General features: G+C 36.6%; 1 protein-coding gene and 1 long non-coding RNA gene across 5 annotated transcripts in view; one reads left to right on the forward strand and one right to left on the reverse strand.

Moving 5' to 3' along the window:
• Nucleotides 1–2,086: 2,086 nt before the first annotated feature.
• On the reverse strand, nt 2,087–4,059 carry LOC311088531. Its single transcript, XR_014607512.1, has 2 exons — nt 3,781–4,059; nt 2,087–2,529 (listed from the first exon to the last, which is right to left on the reverse strand). It is a non-coding gene; the product is annotated as an uncharacterized lncRNA (long non-coding RNA).
• A 2,360-nt stretch (nt 4,060–6,419) lies between these two features.
• The window catches only part of spegb (striated muscle enriched protein kinase b), an 80,915-nt gene continuing 71,162 nt past the window's right edge, over nt 6,420–16,172 (forward strand). The window contains exons 1-2 of one of the 4 annotated variants that reach the window (XM_084122723.1): nt 8,958–9,084; nt 9,437–9,580. Coding sequence is in view for 1 of the 4 variants with exons in the window: in XM_084122719.1 (XP_083978845.1) it covers nt 8,658–9,084 (427 nt within the window). In the remaining 3 variants the exon portion in view is untranslated. Of the gene's footprint in view, nt 6,460–7,898; nt 9,085–9,436; nt 9,581–16,172 lie in introns of those variants that run through there. The other 3 variants (XM_084122724.1, XM_084122719.1, XM_084122722.1) reach the window with 3 other exon arrangements.

A 16,172-nucleotide genomic window follows, 5' to 3' on the forward strand; every position in this document is an offset into this window, starting at 1 on the left:
TGCTCAGGATGAGATTGAAGCTCCATCTGTCTCTATGGATTCAAAATTTAAAGATGTTACCATTGTAAAGGCTGGTGAATCATTTGCTATTGATGCTGATATTGCTGGCAAACCTCTTCCTGATATTATGTGGCTTAAGGATGGAAAGGAAATTGACACTGCTACACCTAGAATGGAGATTAAATCCACCATCACACAAACCGTTTTGACTGTTAAGGACTGCATCAGAGTAGATGGTGGTCATTTCCTCTTAAGTCTTAGTAATGTTGGTGGAACAAAGCAGGTACCCATTAATGTAAAGGTTCTTGATAGACCTGGTCCACCTAATGGCCCTCTGAAAATAACTCAGGGTTCGTACACCTTTTCTAAGGTCAAATTCAAGCACTTTTCAAGCACTTTCAAGGTCCATTTTAAAGCTTTTTGCAGCACCTTACACCACCGTAAATTACATACCAATACATATTCAAAATTATTATTTAGCGTTTTTATCACATTAAAAGAGATAATGCTATAATCAGCCAAAATTGTGTTTCGTAATCAGATATTTAAGCAAATTTTTTAAAATGTATCACTGTCTAAGTAGATAATGCCTATGAATAATACTTTTCATTATATTAATGTCCAAATATTGCTTCCCAGATAATGTGATTTTCAGGCTGTAAAACTGAAGTAATTTCAAGGGCTGAAAAAAATATGAAGACATAGGATTTGAACAGAAATATTTTACAGGCCTTGGTTTTGGGACACATTCTTGATATAGGCTAGACAAGGTTTGAACAAAATCTGAGACAGTGCAACAACAACCTGTAATTCCATTTGAACCCAGAAGACTCTGACAGTGCACAAGCACCTGCCTAATAAATAGCCTATATTAATAAAATTTTTTTAAAAGTATTTAATTGCCAAGACATATACATTCATCTACTGGAATAGAGCAGTGTAAATATTGCATAAGGCCATCCTCAAGCTTACAGTAGGCTAACTTACTTGTATGACACTCCATCTGACACGATTTCTGTTCACCAATCAACGATTGTTGTTATGCACTGGGCTGACGTTTGCAGGTTTTAATTTGCGGGTAGTTAACGTTACAGTTACTGTGCTGTAACTTTGGCTATGTTCACTGCATATTCCACAAATGAACGTGCCATAACTTGTCGTGCCAAGTCATGCCACTTGTTGTGAACGTGCCAAGACATGCAATACTTACATTACATTATCACACCAAGTACTCTCAATCACTAATGGCCCTTTCAGACAGGACGCAGAATGCGCTGTGCTATGAAACCCTTTTTTTTTTTCAATGGCTTGCGCCATTGGCGTCACTCATTGAAGCAAACAACTAGAGTTAATGTTCTGACATCAAAGACAGCATCCAAGATTGTCATCAAGGATGCAACAAGAGAGGATGTTGGAAAATATGAAATTACTTTAACCAATTCATTTGGTGTCAAATCAGCAGAAATATGTGTCATTGTTCTTGATAAACCAGGTCCACCAGGTGTAATCAAGGTATGCTCAAACACTGTTGTCAAAATGGAACTGCGTGGCCACAATCAGCGCTGAGCTCATCAGCACCCCAAAAACTATGAACGCAATTTGGTAATTCTTATAGTCAGGCAGAACACAACCCGAGCCCTGGATGAAGATTGTGATGTGCGTGTGGTCGATCCAAATGCCCACCGACAGCATAGCGATACCCCATCCCAGAGATCCCCACATCCTCTGAAGTCCATAACGGTCTCTATGTTGGCCCAAGTACTGAATAGTGATAGTGTCCACTAGGGCTGGGTATTGACACAAATTTCACAATTCGATTCGATTTCGATTCACAAGCTTGCAATTCGATTCGATTTCGATTCAGTATTGATTATTTTGGATATCAGGTACAATACATGGCAAATTTTCTCAAGGAAAACAAATCTCTTAACTGTAAACTATGGGAGTCAGTTAGCCTACTATAATATTGAAGGTAAACATTAACTTATTTGTATACAAACACTTAAATTTTTATAATAATAAAGTTACATGAAATATAAAAATTTAAATGGTGGTGTCAGAGATAACTGAGGACCCAAAAGCAAAGGCAGGTGCAGAAACAATGTTTATTTGAAAAAGGCAACACAGGAGTCTGCCGTCACGCGGACACAGAACTGAAGAGAACACAAATGTCAAAACTTGGCTGATGAGAGTCAGCAGTGGAGGTCCCAGAGCAGGGGAGCAGAGATCAGCAAACAAGACTCAATCCCAAGGCCAGATGAGGAGATACACAGACAGCTGATATGGTAGCAGACCCCAAGCAACTGGATAGCTGGGCAGAGAACAGAATTAACATACCAGCGGAAAACTTAGGACGAGACTCTGACTCATACTCCGTGAAGTCTGAAGTGTTTCTGAGGGGGCAGGCAGTGCTGTTTGACTGCATGGTGTAGTGTTTGCCACCTGTCCCAGGGACAGAGTGTTAAAGGGTTCAGACAGGACATATTTCCTCATCATCTGTAAGGATGGCCACCCGATCACTCGCCATTTCTGTGTGAAAAACATAAACCTCTGTTAAGGACACAGTGGATAATGTCTTCATGTTGTAGCTTTAACTAGTGATTCTCAAATGGTGGGTCGCAACCATTTGGTCAAGGTTGGGCTGATTAGCATAAGTAATTTTGCTGGTAGATGCCATTACCTTGAAGAGCCAAAAAGCATCTTTCTCTATTGACCGACACAGAAAAGTTGCAGTGCATTCTGAATCTGATATAGGCTATACATTTTTGCTAGCAAAATAGTTACATTTTGTATGATAATTTTTGATGCTAAAATTTTTAGCATAAAAAAAAAAAAAAAAATTATAGTATGTTTTTGCCAGGGATACATTTTTGGAGGGCCTTTAAAAGCATGATTATTTTTTCCTTGTCTGCTGCCTTTCAGACAAGAGCTTGAGACCGATATGCCATCAGCATTGTTATAATGCACATAATTTGCACTTTTTTGATATTTTTTTTGCACACTGTTTGTATTTATATTGTATATTTTTGTGTAAGGGAGACTTGCAAAAAAAAAAAAGAATTTAATTGTGTGGTCAAAACCTTGGTGTTTTACTGTGCATATAATAATAAATATATCTTATATTTTACATTGTTACGTTGCATTTATGGGTCATGTGATTGGCTTACATTCTTCTATATGCACATGCTAATAATTTGCATGTTGTTTATATGGTTTATTATAGTAACATTACTACATTTCAATGTTTAGCCAAATATTAAGTACAATATTGCTTATTTTTGTGCATTAAACCATTTTGATACTGGCACTTGATGTCACTAATTAGTAGGCTACTATTTTTTCCCCACATGATTAAGTTGAATAAGAATGCAACACACCTTAATGATTTTTTTGTCATATAGATTTACCTCAAACAAAATAAATTCAGTAATTGCCCTTGATTATCAATAATAAAGAACATTAGGATCATTAAACACTACTATCAAGTGAATATAATGTTGAATATCATGTAGTGTTAATGAAACTACATTCTTAGGTATGAGTTGGAGATCATTTTGCTGTGAAATTAGGTACAGTCACCATCCTAAAACATAAATATCATATACAGTATCACATTTAACTTCAAAGGGTGTAGTCCCTGTCTGAAACGGTAACAGTGACAACACACCGCCTCATATTAACAATGTATACAATGCTTATATATACACACACAATGCGTAAATGTATTTACAAACACAACTGATACAGTGTGACGGTGTGGCTAAATACAAGCTCACTTACCCAGTTGTTGTGAGTAAGTTTCTGTTATTTCACCGTCTGGCGTTGAAGGAGGACGATCTCTTCATCAAACTGCTCTCCCCGTCCAACCATCATTTTATCACCATCCTGGATTTTTCCTGACTTTCTATGAACAATCTTTAAACAGCGATGTATCCCGTAGAGCAGAGGAGCAGGTTTATTCTACACAGCCGTTTTTCCTCCGACCTGACGTCAATCTCTCACCTGCCTGCGATGTGCGCGTGCTCGTGGGACTGCCTTCATTTCCACTGATGTCATTAGCAACAGTGACACCCTATTTCGTTTTTAATTGCTGATATTGTGCTTTAGATTTGAAGTTTTCCCGTCAATGAGAAGTTGTTATGCCTAACATCAAGCATTATGTTGATGATGTTTGAGTTTTTTTTAATTAATCAAAATAGACTATTGTCGTTTAATATAGGCTAGTTATCTTCTTGGGTTAAATTACTGCTGGATTAACAATGCATTTTAACATTAAATGACATTTATTAACATTAACTTTTTTTTCTGAGTATGTAATATTGCATTTTAGCTTTTTGAGCGGTGAGCTCGTGCAATATAATCCAACTCTAGAGATTGTGATAAAACAGCGACATCTACAGGCGCACAATAAAGTTAAAATAGTGAAGCTTTTAGAAAACCGCAACTAACAAGTACCAATCAGTAATTGCTTCAATATAAAATATATAGGCTATAATTCTTCTAACCAAGCCGTATTTGTCTGGCACAAAACAATGAGAGTTGAGATCTGACTTGGACCGCAACCAGGGTGACTAACCTTAAAACTAAGCAAGAATCCACAATAATTTATATAACCAAGTCGAATTCAACTTAATATTCAACTTAATATTCCGTTACAAAAGAAGAGCTAAACAAGTCGTTCTAGATCTCAAATATTTTTTTGTTTAATCTGTTCATTTTATACAGTCAAGAACAAATGGATTCACATTAATGAATCAGACTTTCAAGCGCTACATGAAAGAGAGAGAGGACCGAGTAGGAGGAACCGATTCACTGAGATGAATCAGACTTTCCAACGCATGTGGAGCGAAGAGAAGACCGAGTAGGAAGAATCGATTCACCTTGAATGAACGTATGAAGTGACGTCAAAGTATTTTCCTCCAATCAAACAAACGTAATTTGGCGCAAATTCCCACGCTGTCACACTAGAAACTAGCCAAATTAGATGATACCAACTTCGAAACATCTTCGAAAACATTCAACAAAACTTCACAAGGTAGAAGAAAATATTTCATATCCTTCATTAATTAAATGTGGTTCACTTGCAACGAGGATAATGTTTGCGTCACTGCTACTCCCCAAATAACGCCAAAATGACAAGTTTAACAGAATATTACAAAAAAGTTTATAGGCTATATAGTATTACAAGCATAATATTAGCATTTTTAACCATGTGACATTGTACAATAGACGTTATTCAGGACTCTATATAACTTTAGCTGTTAGGCTAACTGCTTGGCTGTATCCATGTGGTATTTAAAATGCTTACTGAAGAATCTGTGAATTACTTTTTATAAGCCCCTGGATTTAGATGTGGATCTCATAGTAATCTTTACACAGCTGCACACACTGGTACATACAGTATGCTTTGGTTTCTGCAGTGTGTTTGCGTCTGTATTGAGATGTCTTTCTAATCATAAGGGCATTTTACATTCATCAAATGCTCAACATGAATGAAGTGCTATTTTGCTTTGAAAACACTTTCAAGGTAACTCACTCCATCCAATATGAGTTATGCATTGACTTACATATCAGACTTTCAAGAAGGCTAATGCGACCAAAGGAGTCACAAGATATGATCACAGATTATTTACCTTGTCATAAAACTAAATAAGTAGCTTTGATAATGAATGCTGATTTTGTTACAAATTAGTGTATGAATTAAATGCATCTGATTTAGATTTTTTTTTTTAACTGGAATTTTACTTAATTTTGCATGTGATCATGAAAATCACATTATTTTTAGAGAAAAGTTTGGACTTGCTAGTCGATTAACTTCAGAAACAATAACATTTCATATTTATAAATTTTAAGTAAAAAATCTAATAAAACTACTCTAAGATCATTGCATTGCACCTTAGATTATGGGTATGTTTCTGTACATGGATCTTTTCACATTTTTTTCTTTTTAAATGAACTATAGTGCTTTACATTTGAAAGAATTTCTATATTTTGGGATGGTCCAAGACTTTTGGACTCCCCATAAAAATGTATTTGAAAATGTTAAAATGAGGGATTAGCTTTTAAAAAACATTTTATAGAGATTGCAATCATTTTAGATCAATCAATCATTTCTAGAAAATGAAGTATTGTAGAGTTGAGCATAACTAAAATATTTATATAGCATACACTATAAAAATCATTGTGCCGATCATATTTAAGTGCATTTGGTATTTATATTTGAAAGAATCACTGTCCCTATTGCTGCCATCAGTATCATTACATTAACAATTTAGGGAACATTTGAAATGTCATCACAAGTGGGCAGCTTCTATCCTTAGTGACATCACAGAGGAAACACCCAAATGATCAGGGTGCCTTTTCAACCAGCAGGGGTCGATGTTTTACACACACACCAGACTCTCCACTCATCACAGCATCACCGCTCTGCTTCCAGCTTTAAGTGAGACTCGACCACACGTAAGTGGAACTCTTATATTCATTGTTTTCCGTTAACGTCAATCATTCTCGTAGCCAGTGTCTCCATGCCTGCCATTCATCCATGCCTTTTCCAATCATCCTAGCCCCTAAAACAGTGTCCTAGTGGAACATCTGCTATCTCCCCTATTGTGTTAGAATAGTAAAGTGTTGTATATGCCTCCCCTGTTCCCTCCCACTCACTCACTCAGAGACCTGTGCACCATCCACACATTTGCTCTCAATTCAACAGTCTAGGGAGCGATGCTGTTTCTATGACAACTGGGTCCTGCAGGACAAACTGCAGAAAGGATTTTCCTTTCAAAGGGGGTTCCAAGGAGAAGGGAGCACATGTTTAGCATGAAATTCAGCCCTCTGAAATCCTTTTACTTGTTTATGATCTCATTATAAAGTAGGGAAAATTAAAATTTACATTAGTCATCTGTTAAATCTACAAGAGGTTTGGTGGATTGTGAACACTCTTGTGAGGTAAAACATTCATGAAGCTGTGGATGTAATATTTTTACTTTTAATATATAATTACAAATGATATATAGTATAGTCACTATTTATACAATAGTCTGTATAAATGTCCCTAATTATTTATCATATTGTAGAATTGGACACAATATCATTTTGTTGAATTAGGAACTTTTTGTTGACTGTTCACATTTAAATAATTATTGATAGACTGACATATCAGCCAATTAATTAATTATCAAATGTTTTTTAATTATTGAACACAATATTTTCAAATATTTAACCAAAATTCACTTTATTTATATTATAAAATATCAGCATTATGCTATCTAGCTCTCTAGATGTTGTTACCAGCTTTGGACTTCGACCACTACAGTTAATGAATATGTTGTCGTCTTCACAATCTAGATTTGAACCATGAAATAGCGTTATTATTGCTTGTATACAACATGTCCAGCAGATGGCAGTCTATGTTGTATTGCAGCTGTTGTTTTAGGGTCTTTTGTTTGGTTCTCATGTTCACTGGACTGTGCAAAGTATCACTACGTTCATTACACTCATGAGGGAATTCATTCATTTAGCCAACTATTACCATTGCTGATGAGATAATCAAATATCAATAGGTTTTGTTCTAATAATAATAGGAAATAATATGAATTCTTACAAGGCTTGAGTGTTGAATCATGTAATTTTCTGAGGGAATAATACAAAAAAAATCCCACTGCCAAGTCTGGTGCTGGTGACGGTGTTGATTCTTACTAAGCAACTATCTTTGACACATGAATCCGAGCTTTATTCTGAACCCCTCCCTCATTAGGTCACTATGTCACAATTTCTGGAGCTTGTGATTGGCTGTTAGTGCCAAAGAAGAAGATGAGGGGCTGGGCCAAAGCATCCGGGCTGTCCAAAAAACTTGACCTATCAGGGTACAGCTGTTCCTTGATGACTTAGTGGGACTTGTCTGTCACCTCCCCGGGGGAACATTCGAGTGGAGGGAGGGGGTTATCATGAGTGAGACAGCTTAACTTGGAGGGCAAGGGGACGAAATCTGGGCACTGCAGGCACTGAGTTGGAAACCACCACAGAGTTGGAAATCCTGCAATTGAGTAATCGCCTAAAGGATCCAGTGGTCATTTTTTTCCTTAGATGCCGAAGAACTGCGGGACCTGAGTCTGAGGGTGAAAAGCTGAGGCCAAATATTCCAAAAGGCAACAGGGGTAGTTGCTAATGCAATATGATCCTCTGGGACTCGCTCTAAAAATACCAACCAGCCAGGAGTACATGCACAAGCTCCATTCGCCTAATTGGACAAAGATTAAGCTTTTTGTTTTCTGTTTCTTTAATTGGATGCCTCAAGGATGTGAGAAACATATTCCAAAACATTTATAATGCAGAAAACCTGTGGGAAATTTCTACGGTCCTGAAGGCCTTTCAGAAGGTCTTCTGTTAATGCAGGTAGAGATTTCCACCTTTTAATGAAGTCATTGGATATGTAAGTATTGCATTATCTGGCATTGATAACTTAGACCTGGAGTGGAGTCTTGCATTTGATAATGTCTGCTTGAATGTTTGGAATATGTTTACCATATCAAAACACCAAATTATGAAAAGCTATTTTATTTATGGACAATTTAGAGATTAGAGATACGTTTTAATGTAAATTGAAGCTTTAATCAGTCCAATAACGTGCAGCAGTCTGTAAAGAAGCTCTCAACTGCATCATGAGGAAGGCTGAGGTCCAGATGACCCTGAAGAAGGGTGCTGATGAAGAAGCAAGAGGAATGGCGCCTCCCAGTCCCAGGATACCATTGAAACGGGCAAAAGTTAGTTCTGATCAGGTCGTACCAGATACCGCTGCTTCCGTATACCCAACTCCAACTCCTCCAGTGTTCATCCGGAAGATGAGGAATGCTGCGGTAGGTACCGGCTGTGATATCCGTCTGAAAGTGGCAGTGGCTGGAGACCCACAGCCTACCCTCTACTGGTACCACAATGATGACCTGCTCAACATGGACAACCAGGAATATGGAGGCCTGTGGATCAGAGACTGCAAACCCAGTGATGCCGGCCTCTATACTTGCATCGCCACCAACCATCTTGGAGAAGCCAGAAGCAGTGCTGTCCTAGCCGTTTTGGATTTGGGTGAAGGTAACTACAAATGTAGCTAAGTATATTAACATTTAATGTTTCATTTTGAAAGGTCAGTGGCTTATTCAGTCTACCTACAGCCTTGTAGAAATGAATGAACACCCCAACATAAGGACATTGTGCCCTATTATCAAGCTTGTGTAGCTCATTATCGAGTTTAGACTTCAGAGAAAAAAGGTGGAAGGCAAACGTTCTCACTCACCAAAATGTGATGCGTGATAATTTGCTAAAGGAGTAACACCCCTCAGATGTGTCTCACAAAATGGTGGATAATCCAATTATGAAAAATACAGTGAAGTATTCACCCCTCCTTCTTCAATCACTTTGTTTGTTTGGGGTTCCATGGTGGCAGTAACTTCAAGGATCTGTTTGGTGGCCGAGAGTGGAATGATGGGGGCAGCTGATGGAGACAAACTGCTCACCCGTCTTAATGTAGAGCTGCGAAATTTCCACCCCCAATGTTAGGGTGCTCTGTCTTCTCCTCTGAAGCTTTGAAGTAAGCACTTCGCCTTCTTACTCAAATGGGAAAGACAAGGTTTCATGTGTTCTTTTTCCAGTTACCTTTGGGGCCGAAATGTTGCAGAGGTTGTTTGCTTTCACAGTCTAAAATGTGTCTAATTGACCATGTCTTTACAAGGAATGTGTGGGAACATGTAAAACATATAGGGCTGGGCGATATAGCTAAAATGTTATCTCTATGCTTTTCGATGTATATATACAGAGACAAAATTAAAACATTGGTCTTAACACCCTCATCTCAAGGAGGAATTGTGAAATTTATTGACAGTCTTTTCAAAAAAAAGAAACTATTTGGCACAATAAAATAATCCCATTATTTGTAAAGTTGCAAAATGTTATATTCCCTTCCCCCCCACAAATATATCTTGAAATTTCAGTATCATCTAAAAAACAGTGGTGATCTGTTCATTCATACTCTAAAATAATCTGTTAATTTTTGTTTTATTTTGTCATCATAAAGGAATATGTAGTAAGTTTTAGCTGTTTTTAGCAGAAGTCATTTGTTGGTTTTAGATCTGTGAGACGATGAGAGGGGATTGTCCTTTAGGTGTTTATATTTGGCTTTGTCTCTTTGTTATCCTTAACAGTGCAGAACTGGCCACGTCACAGCACATAATTCTGACAGTATTATGGTTTCACCGATGCCACTAACATTTTCTCATTTGCACTCCATCAACAGCAATAGAGTTTAGGTGTTTTATTTAGCCAGGTCAAACTTTTACCCTTACTGTATTTACAGCATGCTCTTAAAATGCTAAATTGATGTACATTTATTACATTCCATGTTAATGATTGGCACCTTGAGTATTATATGATCTTCTTTTGGGTATCGGATATTTTTTCAAGGGTGTGTTATGTCTAACTGGACCCAGTTTGGTTTGTGAAGTTCCAGGCTTTTCAGCCAAGGGTCTCTGGACCCCTGGAGGTCCCTGAAGGTACTCCAGGGGGTCTGTGGAAAAGCTATTCTGTATGAGGCAAATAGAACTTAGAATTTTTGCAATGTTCAAAGTAATGAATAATCTGTTTGCTATGCGTGTTAGATAATGTCCAGAAAATGGTGTTACCAGAAAATCTATCTTTTTACTGGCATGGCTGAGAATCTGGGTGTGTAAATTTTGAAATATAAGGCAGTGGTTGTTCTCAATAGGTCCGTTCTAATAGTCACTAAAAAAGATAATCATACAATCGTGCATAACAAAATACATTTCTTTTAATATGTTTCATAATTTTCATTTATGCATTTATAATAAAATCTCAATTGTTTCCTAATATGGCTATGTCATGCTAATTTGTTTGACTGGCTAAGCAGTTCTTAGTAATATACAGTACACTGCCCGGCCAAAAAAGGTCACTGTTTGGATTTAAATGGGCAAATTCTTAAGAGCCTATGATTTGATCATTAATGTAGCGATTATTGACGGAGTGTGTAGCTTTTCATTTCATTAAACAACCATAAAACAACACATAATTTTCCAGGATGACAATGTGACAATGGCACCTCTGAGTCCAGACCTTAAATTCATGGAAAGTCTTTGGGATGTGCTGGAGGAGACTTTACAGAGTGCTTGACTCTTGCATTGTCAATACAAGATCTTGACCAAAAATGTATGCATCTCTTGATGGAAATAAATGTTGTGATGTTTTTCCATCAACAGGTGCATACATTTTTGTCAAGGTCTTGTATTGACAATGTTAGCGTCCAGCACACTGTAAAGTCTCCTCCAGCACATCCCAAAGACTTTCAATTTAAGGTCTGGACTCAGAGGTGCCAATTAATGTGTGAAAATGATTCTTCATGCTCCTTCCCAACCATTCTTTCACAATTTGAGCCTGATCAATCTTGACATTGTCATTCTGGAATATGGGCATGATGTGTCACACTCTGTTAATTAATTAGTTGTCAAATATATAACATATAGAAACATATCAATCCCTGCAATAATGATTCAATTATAGAAGCATTTGCCTATTTAAATCTAAACAACAACTTTTTGTTTTGTTTTTTTGGCCGGGAAGTCCATTTCATTTTTATTTTTAGTGCATTTTTGTTAACATTTTGTATGCTACAAATGTTTAATGTCGAATTAACATGATATCAAATCTGGGTCCTGAAGCAAAACCAGTTGAGACACACTGATATAGAGTATGTGTCTGTGACGTCTGTAGTCATGATACATGTGTCAATCCTCTGGACAACTTGTGGAGTTCACACCTGTCTTGTCACTCAGCTAAATGCCATATGTCTTTCTCTTTTGCTTTTCCTTTACAATGTCTTTTTGTCCCCACCAACTACTCACTGTTATCCTCCCATTTTAATCTATTTTAGATTTTTCTGAAGTCTGTATTGTTTTACTATAATTCTTTGTGATTTTTGACCATTCCCATTCTATGTATCTCTCCTTTTTCTCTCCCGTTTTTATTTCTGCCTTCCTTACCTTACCCTATTCCACTTCCCTGTCTTTCAATGTCTCTGTCGTCTTGGCCAGAAGGACCATCTCTACCCCTCTGGCTATTTCTGACAGTGGAATGTGCCAGGCTTCAGATTTTTGTGATGTTAATAGGCCACCCATTCTCCAGTTACACAGGAAGACATCACAGCTATATATAGGCCTTCAGCCAGGAGTTTTGCCTAGACCTTATTCAATTAGAGTCAGTCTGAATGAAGGAGAGAAAAATGGTTTGTGCCTGGTCATTACAAGAATGGTAAAAATAGCTTGCTTTTAAATAGTCTGTGTTGTTTGAGAATCATTACTGATTCAGATTTTGAGACAAGAGACCGATTGACATTGGCTGGTCACCATCATGTTTATACAGTAGCTACATAGCAAACAAGTGTTTTAGGTGGGGTACACTGATAAGGACTAAGATTTATGTTGCTGGTTTGCATTCAGACCATTTTGATTGTGGTTTTAATTTACTTTACCAGTTCCTTAAAGATCCTTTTGTGAACAATTCTTAAAAGAACCATTTTTAAAATGTAATAAACTTTTTTTTTCCAGTATAAAGAACTGTTTGTGGAATGGAAAATCCATTACTTATTGCAGAGGCTGTTTTTAAAGTCATTGAAAAAGGAAGTGAACAAGTAACATTACTGCCATTTTTGGCAAATCTATCATGGCAGACAATCAAAATTAATTGCAGGTGAAGGTTTAATGACTGATTTGTTTAGCCATGTTCAAAATTAAGTGGTGCAACATTGATTTAATTCAAATAAATCCTAGATAAACAAACCTTTTTAAGGATTTAATCCTTATTTGTGCAGCCTACCCTTAGACTTTAAATCTGTAAACATGCAACTGCAATGTATATTTCTGGTCTGCTTCAGCCGACACTCAATCCAAGAGTGCTTATATTCATTCTCAGCGAATAGTTCTCTCGTAAAGTGCATGCTGTCTCTGTCTCTTCAGGGAACATTTCACCTGTAATTGCTCTGTGCATTACACAGCGATGTTTCTAATATGGGTGTTTTAAACTGCTGGGTGGAAGAACTATAATAATGATGAGAAATGATGTACAGCGAGTAAAGTACATCTGAATATAGGATGAAACATCAAAATCTGCAGCTTTATCATTTTAGCAAGTCTTTACTGTTAGTTTTTATTTGAAAAATACATTTCTTTCATGGTCAATTACGGCTGAAATTCTTTTATGGAAATAAATGTACATATATGACATGGACTGCTGTAATTGTTGTTAAAATAGTGGATTTCTCAATGCAAATGAAAGAAAAATCTCAGCGTTTGGGTTTGTATTTAGGGGGAACGGTTGAGCAATAAGATGTGGGCTTTGGCTTCAACCCACACACTTAGCAATAATTGTTCTGAAAGGGGATAGCACTCTGTTGGCTTGGCTATGCACAACTTTCCATGGCCTCAGAGGTCAGACTGTCCACACAAACAATCTGTGGAGTGTGTAGCGAAAGGTTTCAAACATCATTTATTTGTGACCAAATGGAAATTATAATACATGATCAATTGCTCGGATTTTGGAGTATTTCTTGTATCTTTGTTTTGCTAATAGACCCTTGCAGAGTGACAAAGTTATTAATCTGGCATGACCACATATGACTCATGGAAAATGACTAGAGCGTTTGAATTTTGTTTTGTTCTTTTGTGGTAGGTGAAAGGCAGTTTAACCATTTGCAATGAGAATGATGGGGGGAGTAATAATAGTCCCCGATAGTTGATTTTATATAAAAAGGCATCTATGCACACTCAAAAACATACGTCATTTTGTCACACACAAACATTTTGTCACATTCTCTAACAAAACACACAGCTGTGCCTCCTTCAGTCATTAATTTTCTGCCTATCACCAGCTTTTCTTTGTCCAGCTGAGAGGTTGTGTTGTTGCATTACTCGTAGGTGGAAATTAATCAATACCAAATGCAAAAGACTAATTCAGTGCATTAGAATAAACTGAGTTAATATGCATTTATTCTGCTTTCATGTGTAGTGATTCTGATGAGATGAAACATCCCTCAGGCTGCACTAAAACGTTATTGCTTTTCCAATCTGCTATTGGCGACATTCTGCATTGCTAGAAAGCCCATTTCCTCTGCTCTTTGTGACAGTTTTCCTTTCTTTTAAATGCCATTTACATTAACACTTAATGATGATCCACTGATTTTAATTTTCTTAAAAGCATCTTGTTTACTTTGTGCTTAGCTTCTCACTGGCCTTTAGCAAGTGGGTGGTTTTAACAAACCACTGGTGTTGCACTTTTATGTGCCACCGCTGAAGCTTTTTGTTGCCGTAAACTCCAATTAAAGTTGTATACAGACTCTTAAAGAAATAGTTCATCCAAAAATGTAAATCTGTCATTATTTACATTTTTTTGTATTGAATAAAAATCTAATTTTGTGCTCCATTGACAGCATTCAACATAAAGATGATTAAATATTTACAGATGTTTGCTTTTGGGTGAGCTATCTGTATTATAATATATTTTAATTAAGTTCAGTGCTGTCGATTTTGTGTAGGCCTACTTGTTTAATCAATAGTTTTATAACATATAAATTAGGCTAATTTATAAAATATCACTTTTTGTTGAACTATCACTTTAATACTATTACATATTACTATGACGATATTACATTCTTATATATTGTTATATTACTGTGTTTGCTAAATCCAATTTTGTCACTGGGTGTATACTTGTTCCAACAAGCTTTATAAAATAAGCCACAATCTACAGTAGTGAAGTGTGCGTACAATTGCTTTGTTGTGGCATTTCATTGACCTCTTGCACTGAAACATCAAAATAATGCCACTGTAACTCTGAGCTTTTGTCCTTGATCTAATTAAAGCCATAATGATGTTCTGTGTAATCTCATTTCAATCCTGGCTTGTAGCAGAGAGTTGGCATGACCTCACCTCAGAGCTTTGTTAATGATGTGATAAAACACAACATGCTCATGCTGTTATGTGTATTGATTTGTTACTAAATTTGAAAATTTTCAGCATGACACAAATGCCTTACCTAATCTTTTGGTACTGCTTTGAGGCAGTAGTTCTTCTAGGGTGTTAGGGCGTATAAGATGAAAGAATGAAAGCATCTGACTCACCAGTGTTTTAAAAAGTAAGCAAGGGCTTTGGGTGCCAACAGAGAAATAAACACCCCACATCTCTTCATTTTTAAGACATGTGGTATTTCAGTCTAGACCTTTTCACACTGGCATGTTATCTAAGGTTTTATGATGTAAGAAAGATTGAGGATTTGTAATGGTGACCACACGTTTGGTTTGGATTGGATTGAGTCATCTTTCTTTTCTCTCTCTCCCTTTCTGGAACAAATCAAAATTACTAATACAGTTCCATACTGTGCTATTGTTCTCTGGGTTGAGAATCTTTTAAATCAAAAGTGATGGATGTTGATGCAATGTGCTGAACATGACTAGTGGTATAGATGATTCAACGAGTCTGGAAATGTTCTTATTGATGCTGTAAATTATTATTTTTTTTAAAATAGTATACAGGAAATAGATAAGTAGAAATATAGATATCACACCTGTCTCTGTAAATGGCAAAAAGGAAAAATATGGGATATTGTTAAGCCATTGAGAAGCTTTGAGGCATTCTCAGCATCTTTACATTTTACTCAGCATCACGACTATCTCAAACTTCACAAATGCGTGCACTACCAAGTCTTTGAGATGAAATGATACGCCAGACGAATTAAGGAGACTAGGGCAGTCAGATTATTAGATTAGAGTAAAATTTTTTATATTTGTCGAATTTGAAAAAAACAAAAACAAAAACAAAAACATTTGTTTGGTGTGCGTCAGGCATGAGATGCAATGATGTAAGTTGTTGCATTTTAATGTTTTTCTTAGCCTATACATTTGAACCCACTAGATGTGGCGCTAGATGTTGAACTTTAAATTCTGGTTGGATGACCTGAATTCAAAGCAAAGTGTGTGTGGTGTTTTAATGTGTAATGAGGATCAATGTGTGGTTTTATTATTTTTGACAGAAAAAATATTATTCCTTGACAGACATTATGCTCTTGCAGAATGTATAGAAAAAGAAAGATCGTCAGTTAATGCTGGCTGTAATGAAATTATGCAG

Source organism: Abramis brama (assembly GCF_963993115.1).
Source record: "Abramis brama genome assembly, chromosome: 8".
Classification (NCBI taxonomy): domain Eukaryota; kingdom Metazoa; phylum Chordata; class Actinopteri; order Cypriniformes; family Leuciscidae; genus Abramis; species Abramis brama.